Source organism: Danio rerio, chromosome 20, assembly GCF_052040795.2.
Source record: "Danio rerio strain M-AB ecotype USA chromosome 20, GRCz13ab, whole genome shotgun sequence".
Classification (NCBI taxonomy): domain Eukaryota; kingdom Metazoa; phylum Chordata; class Actinopteri; order Cypriniformes; family Danionidae; genus Danio; species Danio rerio.
In genome coordinates this window covers 4,450,359-4,472,500 of record NC_141040.1, presented here as the reverse complement: position 1 = coordinate 4,472,500, position 22,142 = coordinate 4,450,359, and the positions used below count along the sequence as shown (strand labels likewise).

Sequence of the window (22,142 nt, the reverse complement as noted above, 5' to 3'; positions counted from 1 at the left end):
GATTGTTGTGCGTGAACATGCCAGTAGATCAGCAGTTTCTGAAAAACTCAGAGCAGCCCATCTGGAACCAACAACCATGCCACATTCAAAGACACTTAAATCACCTTTCTTCCCCATTCTGATGCTCGATTTGAACTGCAGCAGATCATCTTGACCAGGTCCACATGCCTAAATGCACTGAGCTGCTGCCATCTGATTGGCTGATTTAGAAATATGTGTTAACAAGCAGTTAGACAGGTGTACCTAATAAAGTGGCCAGTGAGTGTATATAATAACTAGTTACAGTTATGATTGACCAGTAAATTTATGGTTACTAATAACCTTCAGTTTTCCAAAACTGATTGCAGTATAATGTGTATCTTTTGTCATTTTTGTGAACTATATATATTACGCTATACAAATAAACTTGAATTGAATTGAATGACGTGTTTAAATTTTCTCACCAGGGTTTTCAGCAGATCTGTGGGTGCTGGAGTGATCCGCTCAACATCCTGGCCCAGATGTCTCCTCATGTGCAGGATGTGCAGAGCTGGATCCAGATGCTTTGCCTACAAATACATCAATTCCATTCATATGAAGCACATCTCAAATCTCGAAACCAATGCATCCTGGTAAAACCTCAGCTGTTTGTGCTTGTTCAGCTACTGTACTGCGAGGAAAGACTGCTGAATTACCTTACACGCCAGCGTGAGGACATCGGACACCAGAGAGTCGTGTTTGATTGGGACGCTGATGATCTGACCGTCCGGGGCGAGCACAAACACCAGGCTCTCCAGGCTGCAGTCCCACAGATGACCATCAGGGGGAGCTGCTGCATGCGGTTTGGTGAAGATGTCCAGTCTCTGTTGACAACAGGCAAGATGATGGTTCATAAACTGAATCATTTAGGTAATGAATAAATATAGTGCAGTTCAGTGTTTCCAAAGCAAGTTGATTGAGGATATTCTTAAAGGTGCTGTATGCAAGTTTATGACTCTTCTAAAGCATAATACCATAGCATGTTTCTTAAATATCTCCAAACATATTAAGTGAACATTCTTGTTTATTTGAAAAACAATGTTGAAGTCAGATATTCTGGTTTGAAAATGTGCATTACATGTCTTTGTTTTGGTTCTCTTAACTCATCCACTGCCAGTTAAGCCATTTATATTTCAGCACCCAGAGTTGCCATACCACACATTTTATACATTTAGTGATGAAGGCCCTCAAAGTGTGTCCTTGACTGAAATGCGACCTCCAGTGGACAGTAACAGCACCAAAAAGAGACGCAGATTCAGAGTTCCACTTGAGGTGGTTTTTAATTAGCAAATAATATAAATATTATGAACGTAAACATTAGGTGAGCAGGTTACATTGTAACCCCGTGCCCTAACAACACACTACATGACAAGAAGCGCAGTGCACCAGACGAAACACGACAGAAATTTAAATACAGCCATTCAGAAGCACAGAATAGTGCACTTACTGCACTCCAACGAAATGGTAAGGTTGAAACGCTAATGAATACATATTAAACCTCTTTAACATTATTAAATGTACATGCTGAAACACTGATATGTTGGTGTCTTCAACCTGGCAACTTGCGCTTGTGTTTGTTTTGAACTAGGCGTGCAATACCTAGTTCCACCACTGGGTGTCAAACGTAGGATGCTCTTACACCTGTGAATCAATTCATTTGTTTCGAAACAGGGATTAAAATTGTTACATTGTTGCTCTTCGTTCTTGGTGCGGTTCGCTTTCACACGGCAAAGTTTCTAAATGGACCAAAAGAGCTAAAACAAGTCATGTGTGAGTAAACTCTCCTCACATTGAGTTTCACGATTTATTTTGCAGAGTCCCGCTCAGCTGTCAGGGGGGGTGGTGTCGTATTGCTTTCTCACTACAATCGATCCGCTCCAGAGTTCGTTTCAATCGAGCAGAGACCACCTCATTCAAACAATCTAGGACCGATCGTTTTGGCATGGATCCGAGCGTGATTGCTGAGCAAAAAAAATGTAAACAAATAAAATAAAATCTCAAAAAAATGCAAAGGGAAAATTAAGTTTTGAGAAATAAAAAGAAACTTTGCAAAAAATAAGAAAGTGCAAATAAAATAAGGTAATAATGCAAAAAAAAAAGTGATGATTTAATAATTAATTTTGCCTTTTTTGAGTATTGCATTTTTTTTTTTCATTTAAAAATTACTTTATTTTTTATTTGCAAAGTTTTTATTTAATGTTGCAAGTATATAAGGCCCTGATTTGACTTGATATGAATATTTGATTCTGGTACTAATTGTTGTTTACCTTATTGTTAAACTTTTGAAACCAATAACAAGAGTTCACAGTTACAGAGTTGGTGTTGTCCATCATTTTGTGTTTTAGCTCAAGATGCAAACCTCAGACCAGATACCATAGTACTTTTACATGCATCTTTTTATAAACTGAATGAGAAATGAATTGAAATATCATAATAACAGAGTTGGCAGATCATTAATCTACTATCAGTGTGTCTTTTAAAATTTTATATAATTTTTGTATTATTAAATATTAAATATATACAATTTTATGTTATAATTTAGGCATTTTCTCACCTTGGAATTAAATGAGTATATTTACTATAGACAGTGCTCAGCATATATAAGTACACCCCTCACAATTCTCCCTTTTAAAATCATATTTTTAATAGGAAGCTATACAATATTATATTTGTGCTTATACATTAGATTAGTCAGTACTGAAGCCAAATCTGGAGCTTATCTAACAAAATAACTTGCGATGACGATTCAAAAACTCGTACAACCAAATTTATGTTACAGAAAAATATTAAATAAAAAAAATTTTAAAAGAGGAGAAATCAAGAGAAGCAAAAAATGGAAAAATTTAGTCAAAATGTTGTAGTTTGTAATTTTTTCTGAATATTTTGCTTGAATTTAATTGTATTATTTATAAATTTCTAAATGTGTTTGGTGACTAAAATAATTATTTAATACATATCTGTTTAATAAATTAGTTTTGTTTAAACGCACCAAAATACATTGCATATAATCACTAAGAAATGCATGAAAAATATTCATTTTCAAAATGAATATGGGCTGTACTTACTTATGCTGAGCACAGTATATACACAAACATAAATAAAATACAAAAATATACAACATTTATATATATATATATATAATTTGTATGAAATAAAATATTCTATATACAAATATACATAAATATATGCTAAATTATAATAATAATAATATACACACACACATGCACACGCGCACACACACGCACACAGCAGTCAGAATTTTTAGCCCCTATTTATTTTTTTTCCCCAATTCCTGTTTAATGGACTGAATGTTTTTTTTAAACACGTTTCTAAACATAATAGTTTTATTAAGTCAATTATAACTAACTAAATATTTCAGTATAAAATAAATCTTAACTAATAATAAACATAAGTAATGTAGGGACGTTGTCATTTTGTAACCTTTTTTTTTTTAAGGTTATTACAACTGCTACATTGTGTTAATTGTACCGCTGCCTTTTAGTGAACTAAACGTGCTAAATTCCTAAGCTGTGATGCTGGTCGAATGAAACACACGTAAGTGTCTGTTTAGCGCTCTCCTTCTTCTGTGAGAGGGAGAAATGGGGGTCTCTTTCTCTGACTCGACTCACAGCTGTCACAACAACCTGCTGATCTGTTGACAATACGCAGAGCAAACACATCAGCGCGGCAGAAATGGAGGAGGATCCTTCTGTGCGCTTCTATTGTCCTTCAGATGAAGCCTCAATATGGGCATCTGATGGCGCGAGATCTGAAGAACAACTTAAGATGTCTAAACTGACTTTGAGAAGCTTTTTGAAGCAGTCTGGACAAAAGTTAAACTACCACTGCATTGCAAAACAATTATAAACAATTACAGTTGCAATCAGAATTATTAGTCCCTCTTTAAATTTTTTTTCCTTTTTAAGTTATTTCCAAAATGATGTTTATCTATATATACTAAATAGTTTGTACACATCACTTTAGTCAACTATATATTTTGAGAATGATGCACGGCTGCAGCTAGAAACAATGGTTTAATGCATTGCAAATGATGAAGGTCTTTTGAGGTCGAGTCGTGAAATCAATTCGCTAAACTGCGACATGGTCATCTTCCGAAAATATTACTAACGATACATCAGGTAACGTTTCCTACACATCCCATAATGCACAGCGCATCAGCCTACGGAAGCTGGATTAGTTTTTTGGTGCGCACTAGAGTACGATTGCTACATTCACACCTGCCCAAACGAACCGCTCCAAAAGCGAAAAAATACTCTACTGCGTCCCCGTTTACACTAGTGCGTTTTAGTTTGAAAATGCATAAGTTTTGCTACAGTTACGTCATCCGTCCCCACTACGCCTGAGTTTTCGAGCGCGGAAAACGGAGCGTTTTGGAAACGCTGAAGAGCCAGTTTTCATTGTAAAACGCTGCTGCTCCGTCTCAGTGTGGATGGGGGAAAACGGAGACATCTGAAAACGGAGGCGGGGCTGCTGAAATTTGCTACCTGATTGGGGCTTTTGTGTCATTGCGTATCCTTCCCTTATTCGTCAAGCCTCTATCACATGACTATAACACATGGCTTTAACGCTAAGGGAAGACAGCAGACCAGCCTTCACTGTAAACAACATCATGGACACAGAAATGGGAGCGCTGTTTGCACTATTGTCTGTTTTAGGCGCCATTGTGCAGTTATTTATTTGTTACGTTTAGTAACAACTTGACTTCGTCATCTGTCCACAAAAATACCTCTCTTGCTTTTTTTGCCATCGCGTTCATTGTTCAACCGGCATTTGTTGACTAACAATAACTGAACACAGAGCCAGACACATGCTGCCTGTTTATACTAGAACGCGCATGCCCAGAGTGTGCGAATGATCACGTGATATACGTTTTTGGTGGCGTAGTGTGGACGGAGATATGTTCAGAAACGCTTGGTGAAACGCAAGTGTGGACGCGGATCGTTTTTTATCTAAAACGCTGTTTTAAAACTAAAACGCACTAGTGTAAATGGAGCCTGCGATTCAACCGAACTGAATAAGGCAGGTGTGAAAGCACTCTTAAAGTATATTTAAACACTTAGAATAATTATACATATTAAGTTTTACGTTGTGATGTGAATTGGTATAATCACCTCCGAGCTGCTTTGCGTGGATGGATGACCAAACGATCCAGTGGAATATCCTTCAAATATCTGCATCACAAAAAAACACAAACCCATGAAGCACACAACATAAGCAAATCTCAGAAAAGCTGCATGTGTCTATCTCTGGGCCTTAATTAAAAGGCATCGGTCTGAGGCGCCAGCTTTGATACTATTCTGATTGTAGATGGCGGCAGAAATAACCCTGAGGTTTGCTGGGGAAATAATGAGAGGTCTGGGAGATGCTAAAATTATAGATGTATAAAAGCTGACAGATGGATCAAGCCTTAATCATCAGGGCAGAGTGGGAGACACCGTTTCCCCTCCACGAGTCCTGCTAACACATAAACACTGCGTCTGAACAAGCGCGTACTTATTATATAAATGTAGTCTATACAAACAGAGGGTATGACTTACAAAAAAGAAGCTAATTCAAGTGTGATGTCAGTCAGCTTCTTTTAACCTAAAAAATACTTCTTCTTTTTTTTGTCTTGTCCTGATTATAAGTACATGCGGCCACACTTTAATGCAGTGGTTGGGAACCTATGGCTCTCGAGCCACATGTGGCTCTTTGGCCAATAATACGTGGCTCTCCAGCAGTTAAGTCTAGATCGGAAACGCGAGATGCACATTAATATTTTAGCATTTTGTATAACAACAATTAATATTTTTACAGTACTGTGACGATTAGGTTTAGGGTTGGGGTGGCAATAGACGTTAAAAATACTATTTATTGGGTAATTTAAAAGATAACATATACAGTTGAAGTCAGAATTATTAGCCCCCCTTTGATTTTTATTTATTTATTTATTTTTTGATTTTTTTTAAATATTTCCCAAATGATGTTTAACAGAACAAGGAAATTTTCACAGCATGTCTGACAATATTTTTTCTTCTAGAGAAAGTCTTATTTGTTTAATTTCGGCTAGAATAAAAGCAGTTTTTAATTTTTTTATCACCATTTTAGGGACTAAATTATTAGACCCTTTAAGCTAGATTTTTTATCGATAGTCTACAGAACAAACCATCCTTATACATTAACTTGCCTAATTACCCTAACCTGCCTAGTTAACCTAATTAACCTATGCCTTTAAATGTCACTTTAAGCTGTATAGAAGTGTCAAGAAAAAATATTTAGTCAAATAATAATTACTGCCATCATGGCAGAGTAAAATAAATCAGTTATTAGAAATGAGTTATTAAAACTATTATGTTTAGAAATGTATTAAATAAATCTTCTCTCCGTTAAACAGAAATTGGGGGAAAAATAAACAAGCGGATTAATAAATCAGGGGGGCTAATAATTCTGACTTCAACTGTATATATAAAAAAAAATAATAATAATAATAAAAAAGATTCACAGGAGCGCTAATAATTATGACTTTAACTGATAATCGTTTTGAATAATCGTGATTACAATTATGACCAAAATAATCATGATTATGATTTCTCCCATAATCGAGCAGCCCTAGTACACGTCTGCGAAACAGTAGCAACAGCACAACTGAACATGACTGAAGCCCCTCAGCCCTCTGGAAACAATCACACACGGCCCCCCGTATCCCTGCTGAATCACACAGCATCACAGACACACACACTACATCTGTGTGCTGGAAATCACATAGCAAGCGGTATTTCCTCTCAGACTCCAGCCAGCTTGCAGCGATTAACCGCATGCAACTCACAGTAATTCCCGTCTTTTGGAATCATGCACTATTAGGGGGCTGTTTGACCAGATTTGGCCCATTTAGGGATGGCTGATTATGAGGCTGGAACCAGCGAGCGCCTGGCTCCGATCTCACGTGAGGCTGTCTACATAATCAAACATGTGCATTTGGAGCTCACAAAGTAAGCCCTTTGGAGAAGGAATGCTGATCTGGCCTTAATTACGCCAACTGATCCAGAAACAGTATTTTCCAAAACAGCCCCAACAAACGCTTTTGACAGGAGAAAGGAACAGGACCGCTGTGTGTTTTCCTGCCATTTGACCTCCTGAGAGAGCTTTGATGACTGAGTCAGTGGTTGTTTGTTTTGTCCGGCAAGTGTGACGGTGTTTCCCACCCAGACACCTGCGGACGCCACTAGCATGCTACTGAGACTCAATGAGTAAAACAGGACTGTTTTAAATGAGTTTTCAGTACTGCAGTCATGAACGGACCACTGATCTTTGGCATAAGACTTAACGTATTTGCTTTAACACATTTAGGTGGATTGAACATAAAATAATTAAGTTGTCCCAAAAAAAACCTCAAGAGTTGTGTCGTTTACGCTAATTTCAAATAAGTAGTTTGAACAAGTTTTTTTGAGTGAGGTCAGTGTTTGGCAAGTCTTAAAACACAAGGTCTGTAAAGTTTCTGAGCTAATAATTGTAATGTTTTTTTCAGTTGTAACAATACTGAAGTAACAACTGAATTGAGAATTGAGGTAACAATTCCAGCTGAATGAATACTTTACAACTAAAAACTAGATTAACTTAGGATAAATAAAACCTCAAACAGAGATTGTGATTTCTAATTTAACATAACCTTTTGTTTGTTTGTTTGTTTGCTGAGCTACAAAAAAAAGCTAAACTGAAATTAAATGTTTCAATTAAATGTTGCTGGCGAAGTAGTGACGCAGTAGGTAGTGCTGTCGCCTCACAGCAAGAAGGTCGCTGGTTCGAGCCTCTGCTCAGTTGGCGTTTCTGTGTGGAGTTTGCATGTTCTCCCTGCATTCGCGTGGGTTTCCTTCGGGTGCTCCGGTTTCCCCCACAGTCCAAAGACATGCGGTACAGGTGAATTGGGTAGGCTAAATTGTCTGTAGTCTATGAGTGAATGAATGTGTGGATGTTTCTTAGAGATGGGTTGCAGCTGGAAGGGCATCCGCTGCGCAAAAACTTGCTGGATAAGTTGGCGGTTCATTCTGCTGTGGCAACCCCGGATAAATAAAGGGACCAAGCCGACAAGAAAATGAATGAATGAATAATTAAATGTTGCTAATTAATCAGATTTTTTAAAGGGTCATGAAATCCTAAAACACGTTTTTTAGATGTTGACAGATATACATGTGTGGCACATTGCTAAAAACACTATTAGGACACATATATTTCACTATAAAGTAAAAAACCATTGAACCATTGAGCGTTTTAATTGAGATTGTTTATGGATGTAAGAAGTACATTATAAAATGTAATATATATATATATATATATATATATATATATATATATATATATATATAATTGATAATACGATTAATACATTTTTAAATAATATTTTAAATATTATTAAATAAGAAAGTTACCTTTATTATAAAACAGCTGATTATATTTAGCTTCTGCCCACCACCTTCAATCAAGTTTGATTTTTGGCCCTTCATGAAAAAAGGTTTGGGCACCTTTGGGTTTAAATGCACTTGGAATCTTACAGTCACAGGCCTTAAAAATTAAGCAAACAAGCAAATAAATAAACTTTTGCTCTATTAAGGTTAAACTTTGCAGGGTTCTGAATATAACCCCACTTAAATTTTCTAAAAGATTAAATAGACTAAAATTGTACTGACATTGCGGAAGCCTGGAATGTGACTATTGCATAAAGATTGATGCTGAAATTATATATGTTGTAGGACTAATACATTCATTCATTCATTCATTTTATTTTCGGCTTAGTCCCTTCATTAATCTGGGGTCACCACAGTGGAATGAACCGCCAACTTATCCAGCATATGTTTTAAGCAGCGGATGCCTTTCCGGCTGCAACACATCTCCGGGAAAGACTCATTCACACACATACACTACGGACAATTTAGCTTACCCAATTCGACTGTACCTCATGTCTTTGGACTCTAGGGGAAACCTGAGCACCCGGAGGAAACCCACGTGAACGCAGTGAGAACATGCAAACTTCACACAGAAATGCCAACTGACTCATTGAGAACATGCAAACTCCACACAGAAATGCCAACTGACTCAGCCGCAGTGAGAACAGGCAAACTCCACACAGAAATGCCAACTGACTCAGCCGAGGCTAGAACCAGTGACCTTCTTGCTGTGAGGCAACAGCACTACCTAATGCGCCACCCCGTTCCCAGGACTAATACACTAATATTCAAGTCATTCATATTGTTCTAACACAAATAGATTTAAGTTAACTCAACAAATTTAAGAGGATTGACCATAAAACAATTACATTGTCCCAAACTAATCTCAAGATCGGTGTTGTTTAAGCTCGTAATTAAGTAGTTTGAACAAGCAGCAAAATCATTAATGCAAACTACTCTGTTTGCAAAAAAGTAAGCACTTTGCCGTAACTCAGGCTTACCTGGGACATGGACTGTCTCTTTTCGCGGTTGCGTTTGGTCAGACTGTCCAATCCCTTCTGAGAAGAAAAGAGCAGTCCTCGTTTGTTCCGCACACCTCGAGGATGAGAGCGAGATCGTCTCTTCAGTGTGGCTTCGTCACGGGTACATATCTGCACAAACACGAGCTCATTCAAGCATCTCTCAGAATCTTCATTTGATTTTTGTTCTGCATCTCAAAGGTTGACTATTTTAATGTATGTGTGCCTCAAAGCATGTGATGATCCTCACCAGCGCATGAAAGGACGACACGGAGAAAATTCCCAGGCGACCTAGCGCCATTTTAGAGGGCCGTCCGGCAGTGGCTAGCAGGCTTTTTGGATTGGGCAGCTCAGTGCCTTGCAGGCTAGCCAGGTAACAGCGCATGCGGAAGAGCTCTAGGTTAAACTTCTCCAGGTTCTGTTCCCACTGCAGGATCTGCAGGTCAGAGGTGAAAAAGAAAGGGAAATTAGACTGGAAAAAAAAGAAAGTTGCACAAGATGAAATGCTCATCTATGGAATTATATTTTTATCAAATATAAGGTTTGTACTGCACCAGCTACACCATGCACATTTACTTTTTGTGATTTCCAATGATTGGTTTTGTTTTTCAGAGTCACATTTAGGCATTTGGCAGATGCTTTTATTTAAAAGTAAAATCCCTGCCAGTGCTGGGACTTCAACTTGAACCTGGGAAACATCTAAGCGCACTCATTTACACACAAACACTATGGACAATTTAGCTTACCCAATTACTTATACCACATGTTTTGGGACTTGGAAACTGGAGAAATCCCAATCGAACACGGGGAGAACTTGCAAACTTCACACAGAAATGCCAACTGACCCAGCTGGGGCTTGAACCTTCTTGCTGAGGCGATTGTGCTACCCACTGCACCACCGTGCTGCCTTCAATGTTAAATTAATTCATCAGAGATAACCAAGCAGTAACAGAAAGTCAGAAACAAACTTTCTATTATGATTTAGTTTAGTTCCGTACAAATATTAAATGTGGCATCTTTACCAACCACAACTACCCAAAGTGAAGTCAACAATTGGAAGCAACCCAAAGTCTGTCAGTTTGTTAAAAATGGACAAAATAGCTTGAGGGAAACTAGGGGATTACTTTTCCTTTGGCCAGGTGACAAAGTCCAAAAGAACTTAAAATTTACTATATTAATTTTGCTAGCTCACGTTGATATTCTTAAATGAATTATTAATCTGTGCAAGCTAATCCATCGAAGAAAAAAGTCTGACCATTAAACCACGTTTGAAGTTGCGGTCCTTCAGTTGACCAACTAGAGGGCCTCCAAAGCAACTGCATATCAATATCCTTAACCACGCCCCTCTTCACACCAGACACGGAACGAAAGAATAAATTGCGCTATTTGTGCGTAAATAGACGTGTGAGATTTTGAGTTTGCTAGCTTCATTTGCACGTCAGATTCGCTTCATTCGTACATCAAATTCTCCTCACAATTTCCTTCAGCGACTCCTCCAGAAACTAAACCTGGATGAGGGAGTTTTCTGGCAGTTTGATGAACTGTTGTCCAGTGTCGGCAAAAGGATTTCCCCACATGTCACCAACAGCATGCTACATGCTACATCATAATCACTGCCCTATCAGAGAAAGCTCCTTATTGGTTAACACGTTTCGAATGTCCTCTGATGTTCAGATTTTTTCAACTCCAACGCTCAACTCGCGCTACTTCATTCACGCAAATCACGTTAATCGTTCTGCCTCATTTGTAGTTATCATGCTGCAGGATGTCTATTAGTGTCTTTGCATTGACTTAACATGCCCCACTAAAGGCTTCTTTCTCATCATGTAGTAATAACAAAATAGATACTACATGAGCTCGTTTTGTCATGTAAAGTCATGCAGTGTGAAATCCCCTGTCGCTGATTTATCTTGCAGTGTAAACACAGCAACGACAGACTATCAGTCATGCAGTGTGAAAACATCTGTGTCGCAACTACTTTGAAAATCGTGCAGTCTGAATTCTTCATTACTAGTACAACACACAGAACACTGAAGCTAACACCTAGCGTCCACTAAGAACATCAACCATCTAGAAATGTCTACCAATGTCTTAGCAAAGTCTTAGAAGGCAACACTGACAATGGCCCATAGCACACATAGACGTCAATGATAGCTATGTAAATAATCGGAATCATAGCAGAACACGAGTGACAGATTCAGCATTGAATGCTTGTACTATATACCCAGAGCCACCGTGGTGTGGTTTCCACTCAAACACCAACATCAATGACTTAATTGCCCAATTTAGCAAACCACTCATCTGAGCTACTTGGCTTTGGCCTTTAATCTTCAAAAACAAACCACATACATATATACATAAACATCCACACACACAGACATCCGTTTTGTGCCTCACCTGGCTCTCAATAGCCTTCCTGTTCTTTTGGTCGCTGATGACAGACAGCTGCAGCTCCGCCATCTTCTTCATTTTGCCGTCCATGTCGATTTTCTGCAGGAGAGATCGGCTTTGGTTCTTCAGCAAGCGCAGAGTGTCTTCTTTTCCCTGACGCTTCGCTAAATGTGATGCGCTGGCTGAGTGGATGGCCGTCACCCAGTTCTCCAGGTCTGTTTGGTTTTCAGCCTGCAGGTAAGTGGAAAGAGGTAAAAGACGATATAAAGTAAAGGCATGTGCAAACAAGGGTACAATACTTTTTGCTCTCGCTTTTCATTGACGTTTGATGACTCTTGACTAAACAAAGGGTGGCGATGTGATCGTGCAAATCAACTTGCAAAACCCCACTAGGAATCAAGCTAGTTTTTTAAGTTTCAAGCGTTCACACTTAGATAATGCTTGACATTCAGGTTTGGCATGCTGTCTCGGGAGAGAACCCTGAGCTCTGAGACGGATGAGCCCAAGGCTTCCACCTGATGAATGAGCATTCAAGAGGGATATAAGATGGCTAGCTACTGATTATCAATAGGGACCAGCTGTGGTCAATCATATCACGTCCTCCTCTCGAAATTAGTTTGTTAAACTTCACTTGGCATGCCCCGTCAAAAACTGGTCCACTAATAAAATTGACATTTTTGTTCATAGTTGCTAAAGAAGTGACAATAAATTGGTGGTACTCAAGCACACGATAGTCTGGGGGAGCAGTTTCCTTGATGTCTAAACGCAAAGCTAAAGCTGTATGATAAAGGCAACAGTGTGGCGTGAGGAAGTTATTATGGAGAGTAATTCGAAAGACATGCTCAAAGTTTTACTCGGTGCACTTTTAAGCGAACCCTGGATTGGTTATTTTGTGGTGAGAACATGAACTGACCCGAATGCTAAGTTCTTCACATTTTCAGAATAAAAACGTTGCCGTAGTCATGCAACATGCATTCTGAGATGAGAAGTTTTTTGACACTTTCGATATGTCCAAAATTTTATACTTCCATACTATATAGTACATTAAAAACAGTATGTAAGCTGTGGAGAGAGGCAGTAGTGGAGAGGTCCATACTGCCTGATGACTTTTCCTCCACTTTTTTTTACTCCAATTCCATGTTATGCACTTGAGTTTCATTCATTCATTTTCCTTCAGCTTCGTCTCTTATTTATCAGAGGTGGAACCACCAGTGGAACCACCAACCCATTCCAGCATATGTTTTACACAGCGGATGCCCTTCCAGCCCCAACCCAGTACTGGGCCCATACACTCTCTCATTCACACTAAGGGTGTCACGATTTCGATTTTAAATCGATATTGATCGAAATATATGCTCAATTTCAATTATCGAATCAAAAAATAGAATTGTCGATGCTGCCCCCAATGTCACGTCAGCTTGGCTTGCCAAGCAGAAAAAACAGGCTTGTTGAAGTGCTTGTTAAACTGTGCAGACGCAGGAGATCTGTCGACTCTTAAACTTTCAGGGCTCGACAATATGGACTGCCCAATGGCCCGGGGCCAGCATGTGAGACGCTCTGGTCAGTGTACAGTGTTGCCTTGTTGCGTGCCAGATCGAGCCAGAGCTGCGTGCTGCGACTGTCTGTCAATTGTGTGCGAATACAATCTTACGGTGATTTCACACATAGACGTTTGTTTCGGAATCTGTCATGTTTCCCCCGTTAGCGCGGTTTGTTTGGCATATATCCAGCAGTTGCGCTCGCATCTGCGCCAAATCAATAAGTCCGAGATCGCCTGAATGAGACAGTCTCTGCCCTACTAAGCGGATCGATTGTAGTGAGAAAACAAAACAATGCAACTAACTAACGACCCAGGCTATACCACAGTGTATTATGATCGTGTAATAGCCGTATATATGGCTATATGAAGAGAGAATGATGAGCAGGGCGAGATGTCATTCTTACCGGTAAATACGAAAGTGAAAGCATGCTGAAATATTACAGAGAGCTGTTTATCCAGCCTGATCTCGGTTTATCCGTTAGGAAAATTGACCGAAGTTACTATCTGATCATTTTTTCATGTTTTAATCTTATAATATGTTGTGTTAGGCCAGTTGTTTTGTTCTTTCTTTCGAGCTGTCAGTGCTGAAATTATCAACATTGATCTGCTTTGCGATCTGATGCAGTCTCAGTTCATCTGCTATATATAACATATGTCTCGCTATAATTTAAGCCTAAAATGCAGAATTCTAGCCAACGTTTCTTTGATAGATTGATTAATTCAATAGATAGATTTTGGTAATTATGTGTGTATCTTGCCTTTATTCATTTACTGTATGATTTGTTTATGGGTAAAACAAAGACCATGCAGGTCAGGTAGTTTAAACGGTAGGCTACAAATAATTAATTCATTATTAATTAATTAATTATTCATAATCGAAAATCGAATCGAAAATGTAATCTAATCGAGGATTTGGAGGATCGTGACACCCTTAATTCACACACACACACACACACACACACACACACACACACACACACACACACACACACACACACACACACACACACACAGACCACAGCCAATTTAGTTTATGCAATTTAGCCAGAGCACCCGAGGAAACCCACGCCAACACAGGGAAAACATGCAAACTCCACACAGAAATGCCAACAAACTCAACTGGGATTCAAACCAGCAACCTTTTTGCTAAGGGGACAGTGGTAAACACTGAGCTACCATGCTGCTCTGCACTTGAGTTTTCCACCTAATAATTCTGACCAATCAAAATGCACTTCAGGAAATTTGTCTAGCCAATGACTGATGTGGATGTTGTCATGTGGTTTGTTTCAACTGGTTTGGTTAAAAGCAATTTCAGCCTGGTGTAAAACTGAACCAAACGGCTGGTAAAAAATACTACATTTTAACCTTGGTCCGGACCAAAGGAAACATACTAAAGGTGTGAAAGCAGCCTTATTCATGACTTTAAAGTTCATTAAGCACCATCTAATGAAAGTGGTGATTTTCTACTTGGTTCATTCTGCTCAACAACAGTGAAAATCGATTGGTTTTGAATGACGTCTTGAAAAACACTGACTGAAAGTGCACCTTAATGTGGAAATGGTTCTATGTTACAAAAGAAAGGCCACCAACCTGGAAGAGGTAGACATCTCCATAGGCATTACTAAGGCAGAAGACGTTCTCTTTCTTGGGATGCTCAGGAACGGCCTGTACAATACTGTCCTCGGCAAGCACTGCGTAACGTGGTGTGCATTCCTGCTCTGGGGAGGTCTTTCCATTGGATTCCCCCAACAAAAGTGTACAGCCTGAAGAGGACAAAATAACAGTCTGAGACAGAGCTTCTAATACAGTAAAACCTCTCATCAAGTCAAGAGTTATTCTAGTAAGAAAAAAATCTTGTTTTCATATTAAATACTATGAAAGATCAAGTTGTATAAGACTGTGATTATTTTTCTTAATAGGTAAAGTTTACAGGGAGACATTTTAGCTACAAAGTTAGCTTAAGTACAATCAAAGACATCATTTGGCGAAGACACTTTATATTGTGGAGTTTGCATGCTCTCCCCATGTTTGCGTGGGTTTCCTCTGGATGCTCCACAGCCCAAAGACATATGCTATAGGTGAATTGGGTAAGCTAAATTGTCTGTAGTATATGTGTGTATGTCCTGGTCCTCCAGATTGTGGCTTGAGCGTTGGGCTAGCACAGGGGTGGGCAATCTCGGTCCTGGATGGCCGGTATCTTGCACAGTTTAGCTCCAACCCTAATCAAACACACCTGCTTATAGATTTCTTGTGATCTTTAGACACTGATTAGCTTGTTCAGGTGTGTTTGACTAGTGTTGGAACAAAACTCTGCAGGGACACCGGCCCTCGAGGATCAAGTTTGCCCATCCCTGGGCTAGCAATTCACCTCACAAAAACTAGAAGTTACGAAACACCAATATGGTGCGACGAAATATCAACTTCTATATAAAAGCCCCCAGGAGTAGGTAGGTAAGTAACTGATGTTTTTCATTGTTTCAAGCTGTTTTTATCACTTGCTAGTTTGGGCCTGAAAACTCGCTTTTAAAAATGCTCAATTTAAGAAATATTTGAAGAAATTCTATAGTCTTACCTTTAAGCGTGACCCAATACTGCCTCCACTTGCGTCTTGTTACCAGTTCCAGTTTGCGGTCCTTATGTAGTGTAATAAGAGGCTTAAAAGCCAACCAACCAGCCCTCCGCACGACACCTTGCTCCTTCTCAAACAGGAAGTCCATTTGCTCTATGGAGCCCATCGAGCCACTGCTGCTCTCCCCTTCAGCCTCCCAGATCTGGAGTCCATCAACGGTCCCGGTGCTGCTGGCAGTCTCCAGGCCCTGCATAAAATTCTCATAGATGTTCAGCCTGAGAGTTGCACCTTGGTTCTGCTGCCCAAAAGGGCCAGATAAGGTGCTGTCCAGCTGTGTTTGGCATGACATGGGATTCCAAAATGGTCTGGATTCTTCGACCGTGCCCTCAGCTCCACAGTTAACAACTTCTATGCTTGGTTCCTGAGGATCCTGAGGTACAAGAAGTGCAAATGTACTTAAGTTACAAGGTTGATACAATGCTGCTTTTACACCTTTCCTCTGTCTATCCTCTTTCTGACAACTCTGCAAATTAAGATCAGTCCAACAAATAGACCTCTTATTTAGTGATTCACAGAAGTATGCCATCTCTTTTCACACAATTGATGAACTCTAACTTATATTAGGATTCCATACAATATACTCAAGAAGATGAAAGTTTGATATGATAACTTATACCAGGGGTGTCCTGGAAAGCCGGTGTCTTACATAGTCTATCTTAAACTTCCTTCAACACACCTGCCTGGAAGTTTCTAGGATACCCGGAGTTTGATTAGCTGGATCAGATATGTTTAATTGGGGTTGGAACTAAAATATGCAGGACACCGGCACTCCAAGACACCCCTGACTTATACAATATAATTTAAGAATCAAACAGGAAGGTCTGCTATGCTGAGTTTTGCTGACAGACTATATTTCCCAATATGCCAGTACAAAATAATCCACATTTTCTCACCTGTAGCCTTCGCTTTTTCCTGCTCAGACTTCCCGTCCAATCACTGAGGCGGCGGATGCGACTCTTGAGCGAGTCCTTCCTTGTGTTCCCATCAGGAACTGCTTTTCTGCATGGCAGGGTTTGCGAGGTGTAAAGCCGGGTTTCCTGATTCTCATCTTGGGAGTTTGCATCCAGGGAAGAGGTCAGTGAAGCTTGTAGATGAGGACTATCCTTGAACTGATCTGTCATTAGGATGCCCACAGTTGGGAACGGTAGAGTCATGTTTGGGTTTGTGTATTGCTCAGGTAATCCATTGTTTTCCAAATGAAGGAGCACAGAGTCTCCAATACCACTGTCCTCCTCAACACGGTTGCCATTACTATTGCTATCACTGTTTGCATACTGACCGCCATGAACTGTTGTTTGGCAGGTAAGGCTACTCGTAGGATTCTCAGACTGTTCTGTGTTGTAACCATTAAAATATCCAAAGTCCACTGTACGTGTGGATGAGAGTGTGGTGTATCCACTGCTGTTATCCGAAGGTTGGCTGTTGGAGAAGACATTGTCACACAGATCTGTCCCATTCCCCCAGGGCGAGTCATACCATGAGCCCTCGGAGCTAAGAGAGCTACCATTACTAGCCCTTTGGCCATCAACAGGTCCACTTCGACGAGTTCCCATAGACAGCTCAACGTCTGGCTCCCTCCGTGCATTGGTGAACTCTACTCTCAGACTTCCATCATCACGAAGCAGAACTTTTGGACTGCTCTTACTGTCTTTACACTCAGAACTGGGGTTCCTCATAGGAGCCTGGAGGCCTCCGCTCTGTTGTCTGTAGCCTACAAAAAATCCATTTCCCTGGAATAAAATGTTGTCATAGTCCTGGTGGCTCTCCGCACATATTTTGTCACTAGATCCCTCCTTAATGCAGTCATATCGACGTGACATGTACGGTTGGTGGTTTTTGTGTGGTGAAAAGCCATTTTTGGCCTTGTACCCAGAGGTGCTGTCAGAGTTCCTCCACCAAGATTGTGGCGAGACCACGTCCTCTTTGGGATTGTGCAGCTTCAGGGAGCTAGACTTTCCCTTACCAGGGAGAATGAAACTGCTGTACTGACTATCTGAATTGCCCATTATGATCTGCGCAGAAAAATTACAAAGAAACAACAAGGCCACAGTTAAGAATACGCTCTATACATCTTTGCGTCAAATCATTCATTCATTTATTTTCTTTTCGACTTAGTCTCTTTATTAATCCGGGGTCGCCACAGCAGAATGAACCGCCAACTTATCCAGCTAGTTTTTACACAGCGGATGCCCTTCCAGCCGCAACCCATCTCTGGGAAACATCCACACACACACACTCATACACTACGGACAATTTAGCCTACCCAATTTACCTGTACCGGATGTCTTTGGACTGTGGGGGAAACCGGAGCACCCGGAGGAAACCCACGCGAAGGCAGGGAGAACATGCAAACTCCACACAGAAACGCCAACTGAACCGAGGTACACTATCAATACTTCATTCATTCATTCATTTTCTTTTCGGCTTAGTCTCTTTATTAATCCTGGGTCGCCACAACGGAATGAACCACCAACTTATCCAGCACATTTTTACACAGCGGATACCCTTCCAGCCACAACCTATCTTTGGGAATCATCCACACACACTCATTTACACTCATACACTACTGACAATTTAGCCTACCCAATTCACCTGTACCGCATATGTCTTTGGACTGTGGGGGAAAGCGGAGCACCCGGAGGAAACCCACGCGAATGCAGGGAGAACATGCAAACTCCACACAGAATCGCCGACTGACCCAGCCAAGGCTCGAACCAGCGACCTTCTTGCTGTGAGGCGACAGCACTACCTACTGCGCCACTGCATAGCCCTGTATCAAATCATCCATTTTATAATTCTAACTAGGCTTCTGATGGCATCAATATTTCCTTTGGTGATAAATTGATGAAGTTTTTATCACGATATACTGTACGCAATTATCACAATATTGACTTAAGCTGCGAAAAAAGATTACTTTAACAAATATAATACTAAAAGAAATACTTTAAAGTATATACACATTTAAAGTAAACAAAAGGCTCAACCTAATTCAATTGGAAAAGGATTATAAAGTGCAATAGGTAACACTTTATAGTAAAGTTCCATTAGTAAATCTTTTTATTTTATTTTTATTTTATTTTTAAATTTACTACAGTTACTATGTTAACATAGTTTAAAATACAACTGAGTTTTATTAGCTATTTAATAAAACGATTGTGACTTGTAATTGGATTACCACTACTAGTTTAATGCATCATTAGGCAATAACTATGAAAATTATGAAAGTTTTTAATGTTAATTTCATTGTTAGTTTAGTTCAATTAACCAATATTAATTATTTTAGCCTCTCTGCTATAATATATAAACAGTCACAAAATTTTATATCCAGCATGTAGTAGGCCAGATTAACAAAAATAATTACCTTTGAACTATTATGCTCCAAGTCTCCAAGCATTGAATGCTGCTATGAACACAACTGCAAACACAATCTGAATATTCTTTAAAAAGCACTCAAAAATTATAAATAACAACTACTTATTAACTGTATTTTGAAGTGACCATGATATCAATATCATGTTCATTATCACTACATATTTAATACCAGCATATGTTTAACTATGAATCTGACTTTGTATCATTCTAACTAAATATGCACCAACGGCTCCTACCCACACATGCACACAAACACACACAGTATTGCTTATTAATAAAGTCTCATTTACCTTTAAAATGCCATTCGTCCAATCACAAAAAGATATGCCTTCATATTTCTTTTACAAGTATTCCTTTGCATCCCTTTACTCCCAAGATTCTCTGTGCTCCTGCCCGGTTCAGCATCAGACTCTCACTGAGTTCCTCCTCCTTTCACTGCCTCTCTGGCACAGCTGTTCCCTCCTCTCTCTCCATCGCTCATCTGTGGAGGAAACAGAGGAAGGGAGGAGCATGTGTCAGTAACACACAGTCGGCTCTTGTGTGTGCACGTCTGCAGTGGGAAGCCCCCATGCGCTCCATCCCCCAACCCCAAATCTAAACAGACCTCACGCTTCTGTCCTGCTGCCACATTCCATGACGTAGCGCTGCAAGCTTTTACAAGGGCAGACTTCATACAACCTCAACGTTTATTTTCAGACTAGGAAATTCCTCACGGTTTTCTTCAGTATTTGCCTGTATACCATATAATAGTGTTGTCAAAAGTATCGAGTTCGGTACCAATTGATACTGAAATGTAAAACACGTCCATTTACCACAAACATTTGAGTGCATCCTTAAACACCACTAATTGGCGATTGTTTAAACAGGCCATTGATTGGCCAATCAGCGGTGTTTAAAACCCCATTTAACAGTGCTCAATTGGATGTTTTAAAAATTACAGTACTGAATGGTACTGATACTTGCAGGCCTGTAGCTTTGGGGGTTCGGGTGGTTCAATAGACCTACCCTTCATTGACAAAGGTCCAGAGTTTGTCCCATACATGAGCTCATTTATTCTATTTTGACTGTTTAGCCATCATAAATTGTGAAAATAACCCATTAAAGAATCCTCTGTTGGCGGTCGCATTGGCGTTACTTCATATAATCAGTTATGACCAATGCAAGCTATTATTTTTGATGAGTCCAATATCTGTTGTGCAAGAAAACATACAATCTTAGGTAATCGAAGTCATCTTTCACTACTGACCTATACTGTATTGTTTTTAAATAGAGAAAACATTCACAAGTTCACAATTAGCTTTTATTCCAAAAAAGTTACCAATTAAAAAACGTGAAGCACCATAAATGGCCCATATTGAAAAGTTATTTGAATACTAATTAGGCAATTGTTGTTATTTATGATTTTTATAATGTACTTTTTTACAACAGAGGCTAGAAAAATCCTAATTTTTTATTTTTATTATTATTATTATTGTTATTATTATTATTTTTTTTATTATTCAAATGACAAAACTAAAATTAAATACTTTAACAGATTCCAATGTCTTTTTCAAATTATATATGATTTCTTTATTATATTTTTAGGACTTTTTTTGGTCTATCAAAAAATGTGGTTATGATCAAACTAATCCAGCAAAAAAAACAGGATGGATGGATGGAAGGATCGATGGATGGACCGACGGACGAAAGGACGGACAAAAAAGATAGGTCTTAAAATATCACTAAAATGCAGTTTTTAACGTCATCATTAATTTAAAAATGAGGTGATGACAGACAGACAGACGGACAGACAGACAGACAGACAGATAAATAGACAGACAGATCTTAAAATATCTCTAAAATGTCATTTTTAATCTCATAATTAAATTGAAGATAAGGAGAATAACTGCAAAACCACACCTTTTACCAGACTCCGAGCCTGACTTTAACAACACTACTATATAGGTTTTGCAACTCAAACCCCCCCACAGAACATTTTATGCCCTTTTCAAACTGTGCAATTTCAGCCACTATTCGATCAGCGGTGACTAATTTTAGAAATTTTCCTTTAAGACCCTAAAATCTGAGGTCTTTGATTGTCAAATTGACGTATTCAACCACTTAGTAGCTTTTGTGATCGACTTTTCCCTCCAATTAATTTCTGATAGATTCAGTCAATCAATAAGAGCGCTGAATCTGATGACACAATCTGTGTGGCAACGTCAAACAACCCTGTTCCAGTTTTTTTTTTTTTTTATATGTATTGAGGCACGCTGCAAGCAAATTTACCACTACAGTTCAGAACACAAAATAGTGAAAGTGTCACAAATTGTTGACGTAAATTTTTTTTCCTTCAAAATGTTCTTGCGTTTTTGTGTTTGGTACATCTACATTGTTGTTTCTTCAACCATTATGACAACTGAAATCTTACAGTAGCTATGTTTCCATCCAAAAATGCGAATAAACTTTGAGCGAAACTGAATTATCGCACAATAGATGTGCAAATAGAGCAGTAAGAGAAGCTGTGTCAATCTTTTCTTCATTTAATAAATGACTTGCACCTCAAAAGGCAATCCTGACACGCTGTGAACGTGCGGTGGCGTTTGAAGGCGCGAGAGGATAAGCACAGGCGCTCTTGATTCTGGAGGTCATTACATTATAACAACACTAATACTGAGGCAGTTAAGGGCATTTTAGAATGACCAAAACAACATTTCAGATGTTTAACAGTGTGCTCAGCCTGCTGGATTATCCAT

At 39.3% G+C, this 22,142-nt stretch overlaps 1 protein-coding gene and 1 long non-coding RNA gene across 8 annotated transcripts in view; one reads left to right on the top strand and one right to left on the bottom strand.

Annotated features, from left to right (window-relative positions):
- LOC137488609 (uncharacterized) overlaps positions 1-1,518 on the top strand; it is a 57,034-nt gene extending 55,516 nt beyond the window's left edge. For all 6 annotated transcript variants that reach the window (XR_015518097.1, XR_015518100.1, XR_015518096.1 and 3 more), the window contains one exon: positions 447-1,518. This is a non-coding gene — a long non-coding RNA (uncharacterized LOC137488609). The remainder of the gene's footprint in view (positions 1-446) is intronic.
- tiam2b (TIAM Rac1 associated GEF 2b) overlaps positions 1-22,142 on the bottom strand; it is a 79,805-nt gene that overhangs the window by 24,069 nt on the left and 33,594 nt on the right. The window contains exons 1-10 of one of the 2 annotated variants that reach the window (XM_087297926.1): positions 19,698-19,824; positions 16,929-18,047; positions 15,979-16,405; positions 14,997-15,169; positions 11,873-12,097; positions 9,726-9,911; positions 9,458-9,607; positions 5,151-5,210; positions 675-842; positions 444-548 (exon numbers count right to left, since the gene is read on the bottom strand). In XM_087297926.1, coding sequence (XP_087154052.1) covers positions 444-548; positions 675-842; positions 5,151-5,210; positions 9,458-9,607; positions 9,726-9,911; positions 11,873-12,097; positions 14,997-15,169; positions 15,979-16,405; positions 16,929-18,041 — 2,607 coding nt within the window. In that variant the 5' untranslated portion in view covers positions 18,042-18,047; positions 19,698-19,824. Of the gene's footprint in view, positions 1-443; positions 549-674; positions 843-5,150; positions 5,211-9,457; positions 9,608-9,725; positions 9,912-11,872; positions 12,098-14,996; positions 15,170-15,978; positions 16,406-16,928; positions 18,048-19,697; positions 19,825-22,142 lie in introns of those variants that run through there. The other variant, XM_087297927.1, reaches the window with a different exon arrangement.